This window comes from Chiloscyllium plagiosum, unplaced genomic scaffold (genome assembly GCF_037043375.1).
Source record: "Chiloscyllium plagiosum isolate Xiang-an unplaced genomic scaffold, Cpla_swu_hap1 HiC_scaffold_4, whole genome shotgun sequence".
NCBI lineage: Eukaryota > Metazoa > Chordata > Chondrichthyes > Orectolobiformes > Hemiscylliidae > Chiloscyllium > Chiloscyllium plagiosum.
This window is the reverse complement of record NW_028270142.1, coordinates 113679353-113705120: the sequence shown is the minus strand read 5'-3', so window position 1 is coordinate 113705120 and position 25768 is coordinate 113679353. Positions and strand designations below refer to the sequence as shown.

The following is a 25768-nucleotide window of genomic DNA, read 5'->3' as shown; positions in this document are numbered from 1 at the left end:
CCATTATCTGTACCTCTCCCTTTTTAAAACTGCTGTTGCTTTGACTTCTTTTTCTCCAAAGTTCCAAAACAATGCAACAGCATATGAAACAGTAATTATTGCTCCTGGAATTCGAGGAAATCACTTCCAACACCTAAAATACCTCAAAAAAGGAGCAGCTATTATAGCCAGAAATTTTTCTCGTCCTCTATCTTGGATTATCCAGAATCCTCAGGAGGCATTTGTGGTAGACAATGGTGATAACATATAAAGCCCTTTTACTTACTGTGCTATCTCTGAGAATTTCAACCTGATATCAATAAGTGCAATCTCAATTCCCATTCACTATGTATCCACACTTTATCTTCCCTCAGTAACGGACTATCACAACATCTACTTGGTCATAAAACAAAAACAAAAGACAGAGAAAAGAAACTATACCCTCTATCAGTCAGGTAGGCCTCAAAGTGATTAACGCCTTCCCCCATCACTTCACAGCGAAGAAAATTACCACTACTAAACTTTCAAAGCTGACAAATGGCTATTGCAAACACATTACGCCCCCTGACTCTTGGTGGTCTTCATATTCCAACCCTGAAGGCTAGTCTAGCTGATAGACATCAATTCTATATAGAACTCCAAGAACTCATTCAGAATACCCCTCCCAGGTACAACATTGTTGTCTTTGGTGATTTTAATGACAATGTAGGCTATTACTGCCAGACATGAAAGGGAGCATTTGAAAACCATGGAGTTGGTGACTACAATGAAAACGGACATCCATTCTACGCAGAAATATAGTTGTCTATAACCAATGCCTGTTTACAACGTAAGACCACATGTTGTGTACCCTCTCTAAACACTGGCACCGAATACGTTACATCTCGATGTGTGGTCTTAATCATGGAATCATAGAATTCCTACAATACAGAAGCACATCATTCAGCCAATCGAGTCCATATCTTCCTGTAGTGCCATTATTTAAGAAGTGAGGGTAAAGGCAGGGAACTATAGACCAGTAAGCCTGACATCAGTGGTAGATAAGTTGTTGGAGGGGATTCTGAGGGACAGGATTCGGAAAGGCAAAGACTGATTAAGGATAGTCAACATGGCTTTGTGCGTGGCAAGTAAAGTCTAACTATCATGATTGATTTTCTTTGAAGCAGTGACAAAAAGATTAGATTAGATTAGATTACTTACAGTGTGGAAACAGGCCCTTTTCATTCTCTACCAATTGTGCAGAGGGGCTCAGTTTAGATTTTCCATTGCGGTTGACCAAGCAACAGTGTGGAAACAGGCCCTTTGGCCCAACAAGTCCACACCGACCCTCCGAAGAGCAACCCATCCAGACCCATTCCCCTACATTTACCCCTTACCTAACATTACGGGCAATTTAGCATGGCCAATTCACCTGACGTGCACATCTTTGGACTGTGGGAGGAAACTGGAGCACCCGGAGGAAACCCATGCAGACACGGGGAGAAGGTGCAAACTCCACACAGTCAGTCGCCTGAGTCGGGAATTGAACCCGGGTCTCTGGCGCTGTGAGGCAGCAGTGCTAACCACTGTGCCACCAAGGCCCCCAAAAGATTGATGAAGGCAGAGTGGTGGACTTTTTCTATATGAACTTGAGTAAGGCATTTGACAAGGTTCCGTATGGTACACTGTAGGCAAGATTAGATCACATGGGATCCAGAGAAAACTAGCTATTGGATACAAAGTTGGCTCAAAGGTAGGAGACATAAGGTGGTGGTGGAGGGTTGCTTTTCAGACTGGAGGCCTGTGACCAGTGGAGTGCCACAAGGATCAGTGCTGGGTCCACTGCTTTTTGTCATTTATATAAATCATTTGGATGTGAGCATAGGAGGTACAGTTAGTAAGTTTGCAGATGACACCAAACTTGGAATTGTAGTGGACAGCGAAGAAGGTTACTCAGACTATAACAGGATTTTGATCAGATGGGCCAATGGGCTGAAAAGTGGCAGATAGAGTTTAATTTTGATAAATGTGAGGCGTTGCATTTTGGAAAGGCAAATCAGGATTTATACAGTTAATGGTAGGGTCCTGGGAAGTGTTACTGAACAAAGGGACATAGGGATGCAGCTTCACAGTTCCTTGAAAGTGGAGCCTCAGGTAGACAGGCTGGTGAAGACATTTGGTACGCTTGCCTTCATTGGGCAGTACATAGAGTTTAGGAGTTGGGATATCATGTTGCAGCTTCTATAGGACATTGGTTAGGCTACTTTCAGAATGCTACATTAAACTCTGGTTTTCCTATCAAAAAGATGTTGTTAAATTTGAAGGTAGTCAGAAAATATTTACAAGGATGCTGCTAGGATTGGAATGTTTGAGCTACAGGGAGATGCTGAATAGGCTGGGGCTGTTTTTCCTGGAGCATCGGAAGCTGAGGGGTGACTTTATAGAGGTTTATAAAATCATGAGGGGCATGGCGAGGGTAAAAAGACAAGGTCTTTTTTCCAGGGTGGGGGAGGCAAAACTACAGGGCATTGGTTTAAGGAGAGAGGGAAAAGAATTAACAGCAACTTGAGGGGCAGCTTTTTCATGCAGAGGGTGGTGCGTGTATGGAATGAGCTGCCAGAGGAAGTGGTGGAGGCTGGTACAATTACAGCATTTAAAAGGTATCCGGATGGGTATATGAATAGAAAAGGTTTAGTGAGATATGAGCCAAATGGAACTAGATTAATTTAAGATATTTGTTCAGCATGTTTGAGTTGGAGTGAAGGGTCTGCTGTCTGTTTCTGCGCTGTACAATTGTGTGATCGATAAAGTTAGAGAAGCTAGGATTGTTCTCCTTTGAACAAAGGAAGTTGACAGAAAATTTGATAGCAATATACAGGATTGGAATAGGCTTTCTGATAGGTTTCTAATGCATTTTATTGTGTGTAAACGTATATATAAGACACAAAAACAGATTTGCTAGAAGAGTTCAGCAGGTCTGGCAGCATCTGAGAAATCTGAAACTCTGAGAGAAATCAGAGTTTTTTATACAAATATTTTTATTGAAAACCTTTTAAAATCTTTTACAAAATATTTATGTACAAAGAAAAAAACGCCATCAAAACAGGAAAAAAGGCAGTACAAGAAAGGCCATAACACAATACCATTGTTAATTAACGACCTACTATTCTACCAAAACAAACATACCTACTTAACTTAAACTAAACTACAAACATATTAAATAAATACTAACTTAAACTAAATTCAAATAACTTAAATTAAATAATATCTCATTATATTCTATCTCACTCATCACTCCTCTACTGGGGCTCCCATCCCTGGGAGCATTATTGTACCCATATTCTTTTTCCCCCAGTCTCCTCCTCCCAGGGCCTCACGGGCACCCGGACTGATTCCCACGGTTATACCATGCCCTAATTAATATTGCTGATAAGTCTACGTCAATATAATTTAGAAAGGGCTGCCACGCCTTGTAAAACTGCTCCGTTTTATGGTGCACCATATTTGTGAGGTAGTCTTGGGGGAGATGCTCCATCACCAATCTACGCCACCCCATAAGACCTGGGGATTTTTCCGATGCCCAGTTCACCAGAATGTTCTTCCTTGCACAATGGGTAAGAATATTATACAATCTCTCCCTATGTTCCCCCAGAGAGGGCAATTTGGCAACCTCAAAAGAAGAAATACCAGATCCACATTAATTTCAATCCCCAGGATGTCCTTTAGCTCCCTTACTATAGCACCAGTATCTCTGGGTCTTACAACATCACCAATAGCAGTGTGTAAGACTCCCTATACTAATGTTACATTTGGGATACCTGGTGACACTCCTGTCTTGAACCTAGCTAGCCTCTCTGGTGCCATATGAGCCCTGTGCAAGATCTCCTGTTACATACTGAGATTTTCCTTACATTCCCACAGATATCTTCCCATACCTCCGATGAAATATCCTCTCCTAACTCTCGATTTCACGTCCTACAGAGTCCTGCCATGTCCCCCAGAGCGCGGCCTTTCTGTAAATGATATAAAGTACTGAGTGAAAGAGCCACTGTACACCAGAGTACTCTTTTCTGATTTGTAACACTGAACCAGGAGTGTGGTCTTCCTCTGTATATAGTCCCTTATCTGGAAATATCGGAAAAGGTCCCTATTAGACAATCCATATTTCTGACTTAACTGACTAAATGACATCAGGACCTTCCACCTCAAATAAGTCTCCCAGGCAGAAAAATCCCTTATTCTCTCATGCCTTCAAGCCGGAGTCCATTATCCCAGGTTTAAATCCTTGGGCCTCCACCAATGGGGTAAATGACGAGGTCTTAGACCAATTGCCCTTGTTTTGCCTCATTATCTTCCAAGCTTTTACTGTATGCTTGGACTTTTACACTGCTGGGTCACGAATTTCATCTTGTCAATGAATAGTAAATTAATTAAAGGACATCTTGACTGTGATGCTTCAATATCAAGCCAAATCGACTCTGAATTCCCCCGTACCCAGCCACCAACATATGTTAACAGAGGACTTATTTGGTATTTCTTCAAATCTGGAAGATCCACCCCTCCCTCTGCCTGTGAAAGCTGCAATTTAGTGAATTTAATTAGAGGACACTTGTGGTACCAAATAAAGGCCCCTAGCCAACCACTGAGCCTCCGTAACACTTGTCTAGGTAACAACAACGGGAGCATTCTCATGGGGTACAGCGGTGGAGGAAGAACATTCATCCTAATCAGGGCTATTCGGCCTAACCATTATAACGGTAACCCCTCCCATCACTGCAACTCCTGTTTTATCCTCTCCAATAGTTGTACATAGTTAGCTTTATACAGCTGGTGGAAGGAAGGGGTAATAAAAATTCCCAGTACAAAAAAACCTTTTGGTGACCATCTAAACGGGAACTGCATTCCATCCTTCAGGTTTGGCCCCTCCACTAATTCACCTACTGGCATGGCTTCCGATTTTGCAAAATTGATCCTGTAACCCGAGAAACCATCACATGGATTAATTGTTTGGATCAATCAAGGAACAGACATCTCCGGATTGACCAAAAACAAAAGGACGTCATCAGCATATATGGGGATCTTATGCTCCCCCATTCCCACCTTTGGCGCTACTATTTCAGGATCCCTCCTGCTAGTTTCAGCTAACAGTTCAATCGCCAAGGTAAATAACAGCAGTGATAAAGGACACCTCTGACAACTATCTCTTCCAATATTAAAGTTATTTGACTTAATACCATTTGTAATGACTGCCACCTTAGGATCATTATACAGTACTGCCATATCTAGCAAAGGATCCCCCCCAAACCAAAGCTCTCTAGAATCTCAAATAGGTACGGCCATTCTATCTGACCAAACGCCTTTTCTGCTTCAAGGGAGACCACCAAACCCCGGAATCAATCTTTGCTAACGTACCTGTACTGTGTTCAGTACCTTCCTAATATTGTTGAAGGAGCTATGGCCCTTAACAAAACCTGTCTGGTTTTCTCTTATAATATGGGGAAGGACCTTCTCCAACCTCAGAGCCAACATCTTGGATAAAATTTTGAAATCTACATTCAACAGCGAAATTGGTCTGTATGAAGTGCATTCTTCGGGGCCCCCTTTCTTTAAAATAGCCTCCCTAAGAGTAGGCGGTAGACAATCCTGTGTATAAGAATATTTGTACATCCCCAGAGAGAAATCAGAGTTAATGTTTCTGGTCCAGTGATCCTTCTTTACTGTTAACCCTGCTTTCTCTCCACAGACGCTGCCATACCTGCTGAGCTTTTGCAGCAACTTCTGTTTCTGTCTCTGATTTACAGCATCCACAGTTCTTTTGGTTTTTATGATATATACAATATCAGCTTTCATCTGTCAGTTGTCCCATCAAAGTTCTCATCTGTGCCATCTGTAACAGGATCGATGTGCAGTGCCCTCCCTCTGTCAAGCTGACAGCTCTGCCATCCTCACCTTTTGTCCTGATTACATTCCATTCATGCCTGGTATCTCAGCACATCCAGATCCTAATCTTCCCTTTCACAGTGTACCAGTATCTATGGTGATCACTGTGAGTGTAAAGGCTGTGATGGTTCTGCGTCTCCTTCATTGCTCTCTTATTAGTATTTTTTCCTCTGTCTGGTGAATTTCATACTTGTTAGATATCTGAAAAGAAAATGATCTGAGGTAATATTGTCATTCAGGAGTGGAGTACAGTAAGAGGTACACCTTCTGTATCTGGTGCATCAAAAAGAGTGAGATTAAGAGAAGTGAAACTTGGGGAGGATTCGGTATGAGGATACTGCCAATTACTATGATTTCACCCTCACCATTAGCTCCAATCTCAATTAAAACATCCCAATAGTGGTCAATACTGACCTATCAATGTGATTAGGAAATTCTGGCAAACCATTTCCTTTCATCTGGCTCTTGCTGCCTCCTATTTTATGCCATCTAGTCATCTGCAAAAGAGAGACAAATGTGCCAGTGAGTGCCATACATTTGGCTGATGGCTTTGTCATGTTGGAGTAACTGGCAAAGGATGCAGCCTGAGAGGTGTGGCAGGTGTGTGTGTGTGTGTGTGTGTGTGTGTGTGTGTGTGTGTGTGTGTGTGTGTGTGTGTGTGTGTGTGTGTGTGTGTGTGTGTGTGTGTGTGTGTGTGTGTGTGTGTGTGTGTGTGTGTGTGTGTGTGTGTGTGTGTGTGTGTGTGATTGGAGCAGGGGCTGAGGTGCAATTGGTGTGATATAGAGGTGATTTTTTTTTCCCTGGGTGAGATTGGGCAGGTCAACCTGGATACTGCGCCTCAAGGTTGCCATAGTGACTGTCAGTCGAGTAGGCTGCAGCCCTGCTGATTGGCAGAAGTCATGGAGGCACGCGGTGATACTTCCATATCAGGGATCCTCCAGGATTCTGATACTTTTTCAATGGACTCAGAGCTAGGCAGGGCTGGTGCTGAGGGCAGACTGGCTGTCAAGTGTGCTGGATGGAGCTCTCAATTGTTTGATTCGCTTCTCAAGGTAACTTTTTTTGTTACTTAATATTAATAATAATACGTTTGTGTGCCAGTGGAATAAAGAATCTCTGAACTGAATCTTCATGCATTCACTGTACATTGTTCTATATTGCAATGATATAGCAACTGAAGAAGCATTTACTCCTCCCTCTTTTAACCAAGCCCTCTTTCTAACTGGGATTGTTTCTCACTCTTCAGTTTGATCTGGTTTGTGATGACCATTGGTTAAATCAGCTCTCACGGTCCGTTTCCATGTTTGGACTTTTTGTTGGTGCCTTGGTGTTTGGTCCACTAGCAGACAGGTAAGAACAAATTAAATACTATAAAACCACTCCAACTGATGATTTATAATCTAAAATAAAATGTTTGTATTCACTCGTGGCACATGGGCATCGTTGCAGCATTTATTGCCGTGGAGAAGGTAGCGGTGAGCTGCCATCTTGAACAGCTACAGTACTTGTGCTGTAGTATGATTCACAATGCTGTTACTGAAGGAGTTTAACCCAGTGACAGTGAAGCAGCAACACTACATTTTGAAGTCAGCATGTTGAGTGGCTTGAAGGGGAATTTAAAAGTGGCGGTGTTCCTGTTTATCTGCTGCCCTTGTCCTTCTAGATGGAAGTGTTCGAGGGTTTGGAAGGTGCTATCTAAGGATCTTTAGTGAATTTCTGTATTGCATCTTGCAGATAGTACACACCACTGAGTGTCAACGGTGAATGAAAATGTTTGCGGATGCGTTGCCAATCAAGTGGGCTGCTTTGTCCTTGTTGGTGTCAAACTTCTTGAGTGTTGTTGTTACCCATCCAATCAAGTAGGGAGTATTCCATTACACTCCTGACTTCTGTCTTGTAAATTGTGGAGTCAGGAGATGAGTTATTGGTCACAGTATTCCTTGCTTCTGACCTACTGTTAAAGCACTACATTTATATGGCAAGTCCAGTTCAGTTTTTGGTCCATGTAATTCCCAGAACACTAATATTGTGGGACTCAGTGATGGTAACACCATTGAATGTCAAGGAGCCAGTGGTTAGATTGTATCTTCCTAGAGATGATCATTGCCTGGCATTTGAGTGGCATAATATACTTGCCAGTTTTTAGCCCTTGCTTGAATATTCTCTGGATCTTGTCATATTTGGGCTTCAGTGTCTGAGGAGTGCAACTGGTGCTGAACATTATGCAATCATCAGCAAACATCCCCACTTGTGACCTTATGATGGAGAGAAGATCATTGACAAAGCAGCTGAAGATGGTTGGGCCTAGAACACTATTCAAATGAACTCCTGCAGAAATGCCCTGGAGCTGAGATGACTGACCTCCAGAAATGACAACTGTCGTCCACGTTTTGCTAGAGCACATTGATGGCACATTTGGTCGATTGTGGCCTTGATATCAAAGGCTTTCACTCTCACCTCACCTCTGGAATTCAGCTCTTTTGTCCACGATTGAACCAAGGTTATGATGAGGTCAGGAGCTGAGTGAGCTGAAAATGTGTTGCTGGAAAAGCGCAGCAGGTCGGGCAGCATCCAGGGAACAGGAGAATCGACGTTTCGGGCATAAGCCGATTCCTGAAGAAGGGCTTATGCCCGAAACGTCGATTCTCCTGTTCCCTGGATGTTGCCTTACCTGCTGCGCTTTTCCAGCAACACATTTTCAGCTCTGATCTCCAGCATCTGCAGACCTCACTTTCTCCTCAGGAGCTGAGTGACCCTGGCAGAACCCAAACTGGGCGTCACTGAAGGGATTCTTGCTGAGCACGTGCTGCTTGATAGCACTGTTGATGACACCTTCCATCACTTTACTGATGATCCAGAGTAGACTGATGGGGCAGTAATTGACTAGGTTGGATTTGCCCTGCTTTTTGCATTCCTGAGCAATTTTCCACATTGTTGGATAAATGCCAGTGTTGTAGCTGTACTGTAACAGCTTGGTTAGGGATGTGGCAACATCTGGAAAATAGGTCTTTATTACTGTTGCTGGAATGTTGCCAGGGCCTATAGCCTTTACAGTATCCAATTCATCCAACTATTTATTCATATCACGTGGAGTGAATCAAATTGGCTGCAGACTGGTAAGTGTGATGCTGAAGACCACTGGAGGAGGCTGACATGGATCATCCACTTGGCACTTCTGGCTGAAGATTACTGCAAATGTTCCAGTCTTATCTTTTGCACTGGTGTGCTGGGCTCTCCCATCATTGAGGATGGGGATATTTGTGGAGCCTCTTCCTCCAGTGAGTTGATCAACTGTCCACCAACATTCATGACTGGATGTGACATAACTCCAAAATTTAGATCTCACCTGTTGATTTGTGGGGTCGCTCAGCTCTGTCTATCACTTACTGCTTTATGCTGTTTGGCATGCAAGTAGTCCTGTTTGGGTAGCTCCACCAGGTTGACATGCCCGGCACTGCTCCCAACATGTCTTCCTGTAATATGATGAAAAACATATATTTCACTAAATTAGCCTAAGTACCACCTCTTATCTTTATTGTGTGTTTTAGAACAGGCAGCTTTGGTGTAGATAAATTGAGAAGATATTACTTAGGTGGCAAGGAGCATATGCAGAGAGAGGTCAAAAGGATTGAGATCCTACCTGCCTATCTGGTCAGTTACTAGTTAGGAATAATCAAATACCAACTTAAAGATAAACTGGTGATGCCCCCCAAACCTTACTATGATGGGTGAACCCTGTGCTGAAATGGAATACCATCAGGTGACTGGAGGCAGCCTCCTGGCACCAGATTGGATTTAACAGCAAGACCTCCTTTAATTTCCCCTAAAATTACCTGAAGCTGCAGGTGTTAGAGGATTCCCCTTCACAATGATTCTTTAACCTCCAACTTGAGGCATCATGCATTCTCCCACCTATAGCAGCAGCAGTACCCACATTTCCTGGTCAGATTGCCTGTTGCCCAAAATATTGGACACTCAAATTAGCCCTCCAGTGTGTGCCATCCACTTGCTGTCCTTAATTAACGGAGAGGTTTGCTGATGACCCTATTAATTAGCCATCTCCAGGAAGCTGGACAAACCTCATAAATGACTGGGTTGGAGCACAGAAATGGTCCCAAACCTCATTTATAAACTAAGGCAATTATGATAGCATCCATAATGCCATTGGATCAGAATACTGTGAAGTTACAAAAGGGGCATTGCATTTCAAAACTGCCTGCTCTTGGGATACCCTGAGCATAAAACAAAGGATGGGCACTGAACAGCACTCTCTGGAATACATTAGGTGAAAGTGAAGTGGAAGCAGATTCCTGGGTAACTTTTGTTGAATACATACATGGAAAGGGAAAATTAAATGACCATAGGGAAAGGGCAGATAAGTGGGACTAATTGGACAGCTCTTTCCTATGACTTGGCATGGCGTTGGTAGACTGAATGCCCTCCTTTGTGCTATATGATTCTATACTTGCAAAATAATTCAAATACTGTAATTATAGATTCTCTCACTAAGTTCAATGAAACAATATAAAGGAATCCAAATATTATCTTGGCTTGAGCTGAAAGGTGACAAGTAACATTATGTCACACAAGTGCAAGATAATGACCATCTCCAATAAGAGAGAATTTAACCATCGCTCCTTGCCATTCAATAACTAATATTATCGTCGCTAATTTACCCCACTATCAACATGCTGATGAGTTACCATTCAGAAACTGAACTGGATTAGCCACACTAGCAGTTGAGAGGCACAGAATCCTGAATTCAGCAAATCCTGTCCACCATCTGCAAGACACAAGTCAGGAGTGTGATGGAGTACTCCCCACTTGCCTGGATGGATGCACTCAAGAAGCTTGACATCACCATGGACAAAGCAGCCCACTTCATTGGCACCATATTGTCAAAGGTTCATTCTCTCCACTACTGATGCCAAGTAGTAAAAGTGTATACAATTTATAAGATGAATTACAGAAATTCACCAAGATTCCTTAAACAGTACCTTTCAAGTCCATAACTACTTCCATCCAGAAGGACAAAGGGCAGCAGATGCATGGGAGTACCAACACCTACAAGGTTTCCTCCAAGCCACTCACCATCCTCACTTGGAACTACATTACCGTTCCTTCAGTGTCACTGGGACAAACCATGGAACACCTTCCCTTATAGCATTGTGGGCCTACCTGCACCAAGGGGACTGCTACAGTTCAAGAAGGCAGCTCACCACCACTTTCTTGTGAGCAATTAGGGATGGGCAATAAGTGCTCAGTCCCCAGTGATGCCCATATCCCATGAATGAATAAAATAAAAATCCTTATTTTCTCTTGCACTGTTGTCCAAATATTCACCTCAGAACCAAGACTGATCTTATACATTCCTCATGTTCATTCATGCAACTGGAGCTAAATTCCTAATGTTGCTCCAGACTCTCAGCTAAAACTATACTGGCAAAGTCCACTTGTCACTGCACATGGTAACCAGCAGAGAGTATAGTTGAACTGACTGCTAAGGCTGAGATTCAGCCCAGATTACTCATGAGTCCGTTAAAATACTTTTGGAGTTATTGTCCTTGTAGAGGATAGCGGTTGGGTAAAGACCAAGGCACATAATTCATGATATGTCCTTTTTTTTGTAGGTTTGGCCGACGCCCAATTGTTTTGCTGTCACTGAATCTTCAACTCGCCAGTGCTGTGGGAGCAGCGTTTGTGCCAAGTTTCAACCTATTCTTGGCTCTGCAGTTTGTTGTCGGTGCATCAGTGTCTGGCATGTTAATTAACAACTTCGTCTTAGGTATAAGGAAAGCACTCAATTTGGAAAAGGGGAGGTACATGGTGGTAATGTCACTAGTTTTCAAATCCATAGCTCCCAGCTAAGGTTCTGGGACTATGGGTTCGAATCCATGGCAGGTGGTGAAATTTGAATTCAATTTTTTTTAAAATCTGAAATTAAAAACTAACATAATTGTGACCATTATTGATCTGTTTCACTAAAGACCTTTAGGGAAAGGAGTCGGCCATCTTTATCCACTCAGATGACTCCAGGCCTACAGAAACGTGATTGATTCTTAAACATAATCTGAGATGGGCAACGAAACCATAAGAAACAGGAACAGGAGTAGGCCGTTCAGCTGCTTGAGCCTACTCACTCGGACTATGGCTGTTCTGACATTCCTCACATCCACTTCCTGCCCTTTGTCCATAACCCTTGAGTCCCAAACTGATCAAGAATCTCATGCTGGCTAAGATGTTCCATGAACTAATATAATATACTGCCCTTTACCTGCTACAGCTTGCATTTACAACGTAGAAGTGGCTAGAAGCAATTGACTGGCTGCAGTCAGTATTTATGCTTCACTTAACCTAAAATGCAACAATAATGTACTACAATTAGGTATTTAATTATCAGGTTGTATTTCTATAACTCAGTATGTTAACCAATTCCACGAATTTAAATTACATTACAAACAATGTTTTGCTGTTGATTTCCTGTCCCAGCGTGGAACTATTTCAGATAATTGATTGAGCCTTGCTCATCAGCAGTTCAGAAAGTGTAAAGAAAACTGATAGATGCAAACAGGCAATGTTGTGTTCTGACTTGGGAAATGATCTCCTGTTGAAGAAAGTAAAATGCCAAGTGGAAGGGAGTTAAATACTGTACAAAATACCAAAACCTGTGAATGTTGGAAATCTGAAACAAAAGCAGAAATTGCTGAAGAACCTCAGCGGATTTGGTAGCATCTGTGTCGAGGAAGCCGAGTCTTGAAAGAGGAATTCCATTAAACTTCAACATCTCTTTTTTATATTTATTTACAAATCTAACTTAACCACTGGCTTCCTATTTCTTGACTTTACTGATTAGAATTGGAGGAGGGACTTTGACACTTTTAGGTCTGACGCTGAGGAGAATGTTTTTTCTAACCGAGTCTATTTTATTCCCTCAACCTTCAATTCAATTTCCTTTCATCAGCCATGTCTATCTGACTTGGACTTGGGCTTGGATCTTAACTGGCTTCAGGCACAAATTGTGTTGAAGTTGCTTCTGTATTCAGGACAATTTCCAGTGTTTTGTTGATTGAACATTATTCTGGGTAGGGTCTAACCTATCATGGTTCACCTGGAAAAGCAAATACTTTCTCAAATTTTGAAACCTTTGAGTGCTTTTGCCTGAGCTCTATGGTCTTTCAGATGTGAAGCAGCTTTTTCAATTTGCTATCGTGGGTCTGCCGGTGTGAGCAAAATTAATAATGTCATCTAAATAACACACTCCTTGCTGAATTCCTTGCAAAATGTGATTCATTCCCCTTTGAAGAATTTCAGAGGCTGAAGAAACAATAAATGGCAACCCTATGAAATGAAATAGATCCAAACATCTGTTAGATGGACAGTTTTTCCAAAGCCACAATCTAGTCTCCAATATGTTCACTAAGTAACTGATCTCTTGTTCCAAACAGCTAACTTGCTGGCTTGGGTTATCGCACTGCTGAAGTTTACTCATGATGTCTGACCGCAGCATATATTTTAGTTTAGCTAAGGGAAACAAACTCTTCAGTGTATTATTCTCAAGAATCGTATCACTGAGCCTGCTTCAGTTATATGTACCACCCTTTTTGTTTCCCTGATTTACAGTCAGATAACCAGGAACATCCAAGACGATTATTAAAAGTGAAAGATATCTCCAGCTGTTCCACATACCTGTTGAAAGACTCTCAAGCATGACTGGAGTCTCCCAGTCTCGCAGCAATACCTGCTGACACTGCCATCTTTATAGGTCAAGCTGTCCAAGTGGGCAAACAGCCTTTTCACAAAGACTGGACTTTTAGAACTATTCTCAGCAAAATAAAATGTCCACATTTGGTTTGAGACAACCACAAGTCTGAAGCCACTCACATATTTGGCAGGAGGCAGAGAATTAAGTCATTAAATAGCCCATAGTCAGGTATTTTTCTAAACTTTTCTTATTTTCACTGATAGTGCACAAGATATCTGCAGGCTTAGAGATTCATTTACTCAAAGAGGGTGAGATGCAAGCAGCTGGTGAACTTTGGTAGGAACTGGCAGCCAAATTGTGAAGCTGTCTGCAGGCTGTGGGATTTTCCAGTCTGGAGGTGTTGCAGTGGTACAACCAAAGTGAAATGTTCCTAATTGAAAGGTGTCTACCAGGCCCATAATAATGATTGGAGCCAGGACAAGGTTATAGGTCCATCGCATGTTAAGGCTTCTTCAAACATTGACTTTTCCAATGAGAGGGAAAGCAGCATAGAGATGGAGATGCAACAACATAAAGATGCTGTGCACTGGTAAGGAGAGCTTTAACAGCATAAGGAAGCCATTAGATTGGATAAGGAGGGTACATAGAGGAAAGAAGGCTGCCTCATGCTACCCAGTGCAAGGTGTGTGAGTCAGAGGGTCAGTTTCATTGATATATCAAACAGCAATGTGAAAACTACAGATTGGATCTTATGTGAAGGCAGCAAGTCCTGTTACCAAGAACAAAGGTGGCTTTGCATGTCATATTAAGGGCCAGAAGCAGAGAAGATGGTCAGTGAAACAGAGCAAGCAGAGCCATGGTAAGAGCCATGCTGTTGGAGGTAGTTTATTACCATAGTTAGAAAATTAGCCAATGAACAGGAGACAGTGAGTGGAGATGAGGGGTTCTTTTTCAGGTTGGCAACTTGCGACCAGTGGAGTTCCCACAGGGATCAGTGCTGGCAATGCAACTGTTCACAATATGTATTAATGACTTGGAGGAAATCTACTGTAGTTAAATTTGCTGATGCCACTAAAATAGGTGGGAAGGCAGGTTGCGAGAAGGACTCAAACACTTTTCAGAGAGGTATTGATAGCGTGGGAAAGGAGTTGGCAAATGGGGTATAATGTGAGAAAATTTGAAGTTATTCACTTTGGAAGGGAGAACAAAAGAATAGAGTATTATTTAAATGGAGAAAAACTATAGAAAGTTGCAACATATAAGGGACGTGGGAGCTTTGTGCATGAAACACAGGAAGCTAGTGCACACGTGCAGCAGGGAATCTTGAAGATTAATGGAACGTTGACCCTTGCTTCAAGGGGGTTGCAGTAGAAGAGAGGGGAAGTCCTACTGCACCTGGACAAGGTACTGCTGAGACCACATTTGCAGTACTGTTAGCAGTTTAGTCCCCTTTCTAAGGAAAGATATTATTTAATTGGAGGCAGCTCAGTGAAGGTTCACTAGGGTGATCCCTGGTATGGAGGGATGCCTTAGGAGTAATGGCTAAACACGTTGGGACTCGATTCATTGGAGTTTAGAAGAATGACAAGTGATCTCATTGAAACTTATGGGGTTTGACAGGGTAAATGCTGAAAGGATGTTACCCCTCATGGGCGAGTCTTGGACCAGAGGGTACACTCTCAGAATTAAGGGGCACCAATTTAAGGCTGAGGTGAGGAGGAATTTCTTCTCTCTGAGAGTTATAAGTCTTTGGAATTCCTTGTCTGTGGGGGCAGAGAGCTTCTGTATATTTAAGGCTGAAATAGGTAGATTCTTGATTAGTAAGAGAATCAAAGGTTAAGGGGAAAAGACAGGATGGTGGATGTGAGGCATGTCGGATCAGCAACGATCCTAATAAACGGTGGAGCAAGCTTGAGGGGCCAAATGGCCTGCTCCTGTTCCTATTTCTTATTATCTTATAGTCAATGGGTAATCCCACAGTGTCAATCACTGGTGGCATTTTTCAAAGATAGGCAACAGTACAAGATGTTTTAACAACCTGAAGAGAGTAATGAGTCAATTCTGACAGTAAGCTTGACCAATAATTACCCCAAGATCACATGATGCCATGGTGGTGGGACTCACTAATTACCAGAGACACACAGAGAGCCACCAAACTGAGAAGGTCTTCCTAAAGATGGCCATGCTGACCTTTCATGAGAGACCCCTACCATCCCTCTGTACAAGCCATCACTATATATCACAGCCTCAGGTATTGTAGGTGCTAATGATGCCCTTATTTTTACAAACCATCTATCTATTTGATTCCACACCTTGTCACTATCAACTGTTGCACATCAGTAAATACAAGAGTGGTTATGCTGTGAAATTCTAGACCTCTAACTCTGATTAAACATTCAAGGTTTCTGGACTTAACAAATCAATATCACTCAATGACACACTAGTCTATGTATTCACTCAGTCACTTATGGTCACTTCCATCAGAGCTGTCCCTGTGCACTGAGTTAATATGGAAGCAGCAAACTGCTGCACTGGTAATGAAATGGTCTCAGCCTGAGGCCTCTGGAGCCTCCTATGAGCCTTACTGACTCCAAGAATACCGGGGGCTCTTATACTGGTCTTGCGACTGCCCCAGTCATCACACCAATAGGCAGTGCTAATACCAAAAAGGTCAAGGATCTGCCTTCAGCTATCAAAGCCCTGAGAGGAGCTTCCATCACCTTCAGCCTGCTCTTCCTCTCTCCTTTCAGGTACCATATGCACTCCAATGATTGCTGGAGTTGTTCAGCTCTTGGCAATGGAGGCATGTATTGCTGGCTCATCCATAGGCCTCATATACAGCATCATACTATTGAGGTTTGTATGTGCCCCTCAATGGTGTAATGTTCCCATGGACCACTCCATGAGGATTTCCACACACTCAGTGCATTCCCATGTCAGAAATTGCATCATCCAAGTCATGGTTGGACTCTGCCAACATTCGTACATGGGATTGCTCTGCCTGCAGCAGCTCTGACAGATATTCACACATTCCATGTACGAATTATAAGTGTATGAATAATCTGAATGCCAAACTATGAATACTCTGTGTAAAAGCTGTAACTATATATTAAACAAGTGACTACTCAACAATGGTAAATGATGAACAGATTGTCCTTGAGTGCTCCTGATTGGGGTTGGTGTGAAAAGAAAAGTAGTGGAACAGCAAATTAAACTGGAGATTAGAAACAGATAACCAGAATTATGACACTGCATGTAATCTTAAAGTTAGGGGTGAAATCTGGAAATATTTTTCGCTAAAAAGGCAGTAAGTATTCTGGAACTTTGTCTGTCAAAACAAAGTATGTGTTAAGTTATTCAAAACTTTAAAGACTGATAAATATTTTTTGTGTACCATGGGCTGTAGAGTGAAGTCAAGTAAAAAGACATCAGGTATCTATAATCTAATTAAATGGCCCATCAGGCTTGGGGCAGAACAGACAACTCATTTTTGTGTATATATGTTTCTTAATGAATTCCCCAAACATTTTAAATACTTTAAAATGGGAAGATGTCTTATTTTAGAGGAATATCTCAGTCTTCAAACAAAGCTTGTTTATTTTTAATGGGAAAACTCCATTACTTTGTTTCTACCTGCTGGGTATGTGTTTCTTGTAAGATTAACAATAATAATGAGATGGATGGAGATTTGCAACTATAACATTGGAGCATGGCTTAAAATCTATCATGCTAATTTTGTGTATTTGCAGGTGCAGAATGGTCTGGTGTATCACAGCGAACACTTACAATTGTCCTCTCGCACTGTGCCTTTTCATTAGGGCAGATGGTTCTGGCTGGACTGGCTTATGGGATACGTGACTGGAGAATGCTGCAATTAACTATCTCATGTCCAATGATTATTTTTCTGCCTTATATATGGTGAAGTATTTTCCATAACTTTTGTAAATTTCCATTCTGTCATCAGTGTCAAGTGCTCCTTATTTCCCTGTTGAATTTATTAATAATTATCTTACTTTTGGTTTTCCAACAACAGGAAACATTCTCTCCACATTAACCTATCCAACACATTCATAATTTTAAAGAGCTCTATCAAATCACCTTGAACTCTTTTATCCCTTTAGCTGCTAGAGCTTTACTGCTCTCCTGCTTTTTTAAAGGCCTGTTTACCTTATAACAATTGTAAAGGCATTTTCAAGTCTTGCAGAGTTCTGGAAGTATATCTGAGGGAGATTTCTGTTCAGAGATATTTCCTTCAAAGTGGCCATTAACTCTCTTCTTGGTGCAAGCAGCAAGAAATCTGAACCAGGAACTAAATTGGCCCATTTCTTCAATTAATCAAGTTTTTAAAGGCATGAGATCCCTCAGCCTACCAGAATGTCTTCCACTGCCACTGTATTTAACACCAAAGAAACTTGCATTTATATAATCTGTTTAACCTACTAAAGCTTATCAAGATGTTTCGCAGAACATTTGTTTCCCAATTTGGACAGACGAGGAAGAAACGTGGCCAAGCGATGACTGCATGTATTTAAAATAGGTAAATGATAGTTGGCATTGTGTCCAACAGCTGCCACTATTGACATCAAAGCAACATTAGCATGGGTAATGTGACTGACGGCTGTTAGGAGTATTGAAGTTCAACTCCCCTGTCCTCCTCCGAATGATTCACTCCTTCCCCATGGGAATTTTGATAGCAAGGTGCAGACACCCAAGGACTCAGTTATATCCTGCCTCATCCACGACAGGTTCCCTAGCCACATAGTCAACCTGACCCTAAGAAGCAGGCTTCTACGAGTCAGACAGGAGAAATCCCCCTCCTTGCGGTACCTCCTCCTATTCCACCCTCTCGTCCCATCTCGGCTACACAAACATTGAGGATACGATGGCATCAAACTCTTGTATTATTGTATTTTCTGCAGGGTCCTCCCTGAATCTGCAAGATGGCTTATAACAAAAGGTCAATATGAAGCAGCCAAGAAGTATATAATGAATGCAGCAGTAATAAACAAAAGGGTGATACCTGAAACGTTGTTTGACAAGGTATTTTATCACAGTTGAAATGTTTCAAGAAATTACTTCAGTAATAATAACTATGTTCAGTCAAGCTTGTTGAGAAGAAAAGGTTAATGCCATAGTCAAGTTAATAAATTGGCATGGGATTTTATTACGACTCAAAGTGCTTGAATCACAATATCTAACCAAACACAAAGGATACATGATGAATCAGCATTCTAGAAACTCCTGTTACACTTCAAATAGTATGAAGAAAACAACCACCTGAACAGGCAGTACCATACTTCGTGCCTCATATAAAGGAGAGTACCTCTGACAATGTAACGCTCATTCAGTACTCAACTAGAATATGAATTATAAATTTGGTTTTGGGATGAGACCCCGACAGCAGGCCCCAAGCCTTGCAATCCTGTTACAACTCAAAGTGTATCAGTCTTGGCTCATGGCTCAAAATGTTGGGCTGAATCTTGCTGGCCCATTTTGAGGGAAGGCTGGGAGTTGAGAGGGCTGTCAATAAGGCCAGGTGAAGATTGACATCTAAGCCTAATGTCTTCCTAGTGGCAGATTGTCATGAGTAGGAACATAGCCCAAAAAAGGAGCAAGAGTAGGGCATTCAGCCCTCTGAGCATTAGAGATGCCCAGGGAACAGTCAACTGAATCAATTAATGTCACAATTAAAGACCATTCTGGAAATTGGGGGCATTGAGCCTACTATGGTTAGACTATAGGTACCCGGGGATCTTCTTTTGTGGCAACGTCATTATCAATTCTTAAGGCCCAATGTAGTCAGGGCCATTCTCACATCAAAGGCAACACCAATGCCCATGACTCTACAACCTTACACCATCCCTATCACTTCTCATCTCCAATTGCTGGCCCCTCCATGCCAGCCCCTGCAACCTCCTCCCCGAAACCTCATGGCTCTCTGAAGGTAGCTCTCCATTGGACTATTCCTATTACTGGGGCTGTTGCCTTAGCAAAGGTAACCTCTACTCATGGGGCTGTCAAGGCTGGGCAGCTGCCAGCCCTCTCATTGAGTCAGCAGCTCTTGGGGGACTGGCAGCTATCCTCAATTGGGCAGTAGCCTTTCAATTTACCGTACTGGCAAAATGCCAGTTCCTGTCAGTTGCTACTTTTGCCCTCTACAGCAGAACATGATGCCCAGTGTCAAAACTCAGTCTCTCTTGACTTGAGCCAGACCATTCAAGCTCCATTCTACACTGAAGCATACAATCTAGGCAGACATTGCAATGCAGAAACCGTTGTTCTATCATACTGCATTTTGGAGGAAATGTTCAACAAATACATCCACTGCTCTTTCAGGCAGTACAAAAGATCCCATATTTCTATTTGATAAACAACAAGGGAATTCTCCAATCTATGCCTCAATTAATAGTGCTCAAAACAGAATATTTAGTCATTAATCTCTTTGCTATACCTTAATTAACAGCTGCTTTGCCTAATTGCAATAATAACTTCAGAAATGGCTAATTGCCTGTGGAGTACTTTGGGACATTCTGAGGTCATGAAAGATGCCTTCAAACTAAAAACAAGTCATTGATCCTTTTTCATTTGGTGTTCAAGTTCAAAGTTTCCAAGTATGCTGATGATTCACAGCTGGGTGGTAATGTGAGGAAGATGCAAAGTGGCTTTAACAACATTTGGAGTGACTTACTGAGTGGGCAAGAACATGGCAGATGGAATATAAAGTGGTAACAATGTGAAATTATACACTTTGCGAGGAGGAACAGATGTGCAGAGTATTTCTTAAATGGTAAGAGATTAGTAAGTGTAGATGTGCACAGGGACCTTGGTGTCCTTGTTGATAAGTCACTGAAGGTTAACATGCAGTAGGAATTAGAAAGGTTAATGGTATGTCAGCATTTATTACAAGGAATAATGATGTCTTGCTTCAATTCTTTAAGGGTTTGGTCAGATCATACCTGGACTCCTGTGTGTAGTTTTGGACTCCTTATCTCAGGAAAGATATTATTGCCATAGAAGGAGTGAACCAGGATTTGCCAAACTGGTTCCTGGGAGGGTGGGACTGTGCTATGAAGAGAGATTGGGCAAACTGGGTCTATATTCTCTAGAATTCAGAAGAATGAGACGTGATCCCATTGAAACCTAGAGAAGACTTAAAGGGATAGACAGAATAGGTGCAGGTAAGATGCCCCCATTTTGGAGTATAGAATGAGGGGACACATTTTAAAAGCAAGGAAAGCAAGGAGGAAGCCAGTTAGGAACAAGATGAAGGGATATTTTTACTTGGAGGGCTATGATTCTTTGGAATTCTCTAACAGAGGGCAGTGGAAGCTCAGCCTTTGAGTATATATAGAGACTGATAGGTTTCAAAACTACCTATAATGTAAAAGGAAATTGAAATATTGTTGGGAAAGGGCATTGAAGTGGATGATCAGCCATAATCATATTGAATAGTAGGGCAGGCTTGATGGGATAAATGGCCTACACGTGCTCCTATGTTCCTGTGTTCCTATGTTTACTGAGGCACTTAATTATGCTGCACTGCAGTCTCCAATAATGCCAGATTCTGAAAGAGGGATGTAGATTGGATATTAGGACTAAACATCTTTGCCTTAACAGTACTGCATCGGTTCAGGTGAAGATTTCCCGCTGCGTAAGATGGGTGCATTTTTCTTTACTGGAAGTTTCTGTCCTCAGCTGTACTATGCACTGAGGATGAGATGACAGGGCCATGTTGAGTGAAGGTAAATTGTTCCTATGTAAGGAGGTTGGAAACTGGGGATGTAAGAGCCAAGAACTCCCTACATGGTGTATCTGTCTACATCATCTGGCAATTGGCATTGTCTGATAACTGGGAAATAGTGTGCAATATGGATGGAGGAAGCCATGTCAGCTGAGGGGAACTAAGTAAGTACAGTATTGTCCAATGTTTCTAACTTGGAGAAACTTAAATATATTTGTTCAACCATAATCATGAATGGTCATGACTCAGTCAGCTGCTTTAACTTTACTGATACTGGATGTCTAATGTGACCACATTTATTTTCAAGCTCGTGACTGAGAAAGAAGTCCAGAAAGCCACCATTTTTGATCTTTTCAAGACATCAAAGCTGAGGAGAATTACATTGATTTTAGTTAGCATCTGGTAATATTGAATTTTTCCTCAATAAGCAAATTAATTTACAATGCTGTGTTGCACTGATTTGTATATAATTCTCTATTCATTATCTTTGCCAACAGGTTCATAAACAGCTTTGTGTATTATGGATTGGCCTTTAATGTTGGGAGCTTTGGCGTGAACATTTACTTAACACAACTCATCTTTGGTCTGGTGGACCTCATGCGTTTCTCTTGCATTTGGCTGCTGAACATATTTGGTCGGAAAAAATGTCAGGGAGGTTTCCTGTTGCTCAGCGGAATCTCGTGCCTCTTTACATTATTTTTTCCAGAAGGTAGGAATGTGTGACAGAGCTGACGTGGCAATCCTAAACTCTCTTTTCAAAATGGTGTTGTTGTTCTATTCTTTCATGTGATGTGGGTGTCACTAGTTAGGCCAGCAGTTATTGCATTAGATTACAGATGACAAACTTCTATCCCTAAAAGACATTAGAAATATAGTAACAAAGGAAATAGGAGCAGGAGTTAGCCACTCAGTCTGTCAAGCCTTCTCCCCCATTCAATATTATCATGGTTGATCATCCAAACTCAGAATCCCATGACTGCTTTAATCCCAAAATCTTTGGTCTCTTTAGCTCTTAGAACTATGTCTACATCCTTACTAGTGGAACATATTGGTTTTTATGACAATCAATTATGGTTATGTGGTCACCATTAGACTTTTTAAAATTCCAGATATTTTATTGAATTCAACGTCATGTCTCCATTAGTAATCCGGTGACAAGAAACATAGGCACCACAATTTTGCCAGACCATAGGGCTGCTTACATGTTAGAGAGAGGCAACTGGTGATTGTTTAAACTGAAAGTCACCATGCTTCAGTTAAGGGGAGAGACTGACAGTTCTTCTTCATTGCCATCCCTATTAGCCATTTGAGACTTGGATCTTCCCCACATCTCCGCCCAACTCATTTATCTGTCCAAACCAAGTTCATCTCCCTGACTTCACCCCCTGAGCCTGAGGCATTCCACCTTTTGTACCAGATGTGGTAGCACACTGCCCCTCACCCATTCAAGCCAGGGTGGTTCTGACTGTCAATGAGCCCCCCCTCATTCCCATTCCTCCCACTTCTATAATAACTCCTTCTTTCCCACGCTGTATTGTGTCCTTCTCCCAATCTATACGTTGAGTTGCCACCCTTCACGCTTGTTATCCCCTCTGCATCCAAGGATGTTACCCACAGTTAATCTCCCGGGATTGTCTAACGCAGCAATTGGCCTGATAACCACAGCGCCTTGCCTTTTAGTTGCAGAGCCTCAGGATTGACTGTGGCCCACTCCCTTGACTGACTTGAATGGATACCCTCACTGATGAGTGATTGGAAACCTGAATGATATGTGCACAGCTCCCTAACTGACATATTGTAACCCCCCAGTCTTGTTTGCAGTGGGTCTACAGGATTGATATGGCCCATCTCTGGACTGTTTCAATATGGACCCCTGGCCATGGCCGCCCAAAATGTCTGATTGACGATATCCAAACCTCTGGACTAAAAGTGGGACAATGCTCTTAACCTACTGTGCTGGCCCACCCTGCTCCCCATTGACCTGAGTAAGGACTACTTCCAGCTAATATTATTACTGAACAAGTCAGAGCCCCATCTGATATCTGGCTTGATAGATTACATGTTCTTTGATTTTAACAATTTAGTCTTCCATTGAATCACAAGTGAGCAATCTGTAAATTCTGGCTTAACAATCAAACAGAAGAAGAACATTGTACAGCAGAAATTAAGATAAAATAGAATAAGCCAAACTATTTACGTTTAGCACAAATATAAATCCATTGAAACACATGACAAAGATATAACCCCACTAATCCAAAATCCCTCATTAACAGTACTCATAGCAGAGAGGGTTCCCTCTATTACATTTCCTCCAAGGCTTAAGTTAACTGTGGCTTCAATTCCCAGTTTAAGAATCTGATAGCCCCTTCTTAGAGCTTAGATTTTTTCAGCTTCAAATAACCCTTTCAACATTTTATCCAAACATTTCTCACTTGGAACCTTTAAACTAAACTCCTTACACTGATATAACCTCTTTCTCAACAATCTTAACCATCTCCCTTTCACAGGAACACATCCAACTTCAGCCAATTATTCTGAAAACTGCCTCAAACTGTAACTATTTTTAATGCTATGGATGTTTCCCCTAAGCCCAAAATAACAACTCAAGAATCTTCTCTCTGAAAACTTCATGTACTACACTGATAACTTTTGTAGCAATACCAATGTTAATAAATTCCTATTAGCCTGCCTAATCTATTTCTCTCAGTCTGTTTTTTTTTAATTTAAAATCACAATATGTTACATTTTTATGATAGACAGTATTGCAGAGACTTTGTGAAGGACCAGATACTAGGTCTCACACCTTTGAGACTGCAACATTATGAGTGGTATCTACCTCTTTCAGACCCCCATACAATAAGTAGCAGACGATCTTACAGCACAAAATAAGGCTATTCTGCCCATTAAATGTTTTAGCTGATCCATTGAAAAAAAACTATCTACTCAATTCCACACTGCCCTGTGTTTTCTCCATAACCCTGCAACTTTTTTCAAGTCTGTTTCAAATATCCTTTTGAAAATTAGTCTTCAACCTATTTATACCATGCTTTAAGGCAGTGCATATTCAGAAATAGCAACTCACTGCAGAAAGCAAATAATTCCAACCCAATGGACAGATAGGAGTAGGTTATGGTTTGAAATATAATTGAGCAGCTTGGATCTGTTCCACTGTAGAATAATGGAAACCTGGAAATGAGGTGTTAGACACTGAGGAACATTAACTGAATCCATACTTGGGACATTTACATTTTAAACTTGCATTCTTACTTCATTGGCTGCTAAATAAAACAACTCACAGAGACATAGTTTGATTTTCCAATTGAAAGAGCTTTGAAAACAAAAGGTTATAGGGGATAACTTCAAGTGGGTTTGGTGCGAGGAAGGTTTTTGGGATTGAGGTGATGGGGAAATTTGTTTAAAGTCTTGTCATTCCACAATACGTAGCTCAATAGCTCAGCCAAGGATAGAAACTATCTGCAAAGAACACCAGAAAGTAGACAGTGCCTCCATCTGAGAATAACCCTTGCCCCCCAACCTTCTGACCTCCTTCCCAGCAGCCTCTGTCTTCCACAAAAGAGACCTTGAATCTTTCTCTGTGTTGTCCGATCTTATCTAATTTCACCTGCACCCACCCATCGCCCAAATTCCCCTCCACCCAATGAAGGAATCAGATCCTTATAGCAGCCTGAAAACCCCACCCTGTCTCTGAACCCCAGATCAGAAGGCACTCCGTCAGGAATAGGCTAGTCACTTTCATGATATGCTCTGCCTCTGGAATCAACGATCTTCCACGTGACTGTCACACCCAGTCAGCATGTGGACCCACCTGGTCCTCTCAGTTTCTCTGGGCTAGCTGCCAAGACTATCACTTCATTAAAAGTAGCCCTGACTTCCAGGTTCCCCACATTGTACTGGCTTCTCCCCTTTGCCTCATCGTACCACTCCTGGTTGGTGAGGTCTGTTAAAACCCACCCCATCAGTCACTGAGCTCCTCATACATTTCATACATTACTATAACTGCATACAGACAGGGGTGAGGTTGGATTTCTGAGAATCTGACAATCTGACAGAGGGAGCTGGAAACCAGGGACCAGAGAAAATAGAACAGCAATAGGAAAGTTCAGAATGTATAGGTGAGTGTGACAGAACACAACTAATTCCAGGGGAGTTTATGTTCACTTAAGGCAATACCCACCATTCTTAATCCAGATCTCTGCATCAGCTGTTGGCTTGTATTTCATATGACAATAGACAAATATACATAACTTTCCAACATTGAGCCCAGGCTGGAACATCACCCAAGGGCACAGATAGAAAATCTGGACAAACACTCAGCACGAACCTTGTGCAGGAGATGTTCTGATTAGTATATACTCCCTTGTAGGGCAAAGGTCTCAAAGAAGCAGAAATCAGGAAATGGCCCTTTT

At 41.9% G+C, this 25768-nt stretch overlaps 1 protein-coding gene across 1 annotated transcript in view; it reads left to right on the top strand.

Moving 5' to 3' along the window:
• slc22a13b (solute carrier family 22 member 13b) overlaps nucleotides 1-25768 on the top strand; it is a 37251-nt gene that overhangs the window by 5389 nt on the left and 6094 nt on the right. The window contains exons 2-7 of the mRNA XM_043687914.2: nucleotides 7145-7248; nucleotides 11529-11683; nucleotides 17350-17518; nucleotides 18520-18640; nucleotides 21649-21743; nucleotides 21839-22050. Of these exons, the coding sequence (XP_043543849.2) occupies nucleotides 7145-7248; nucleotides 11529-11683; nucleotides 17350-17518; nucleotides 18520-18640; nucleotides 21649-21743; nucleotides 21839-22050 (856 nt within the window). The remainder of the gene's footprint in view (nucleotides 1-7144; nucleotides 7249-11528; nucleotides 11684-17349; nucleotides 17519-18519; nucleotides 18641-21648; nucleotides 21744-21838; nucleotides 22051-25768) is intronic.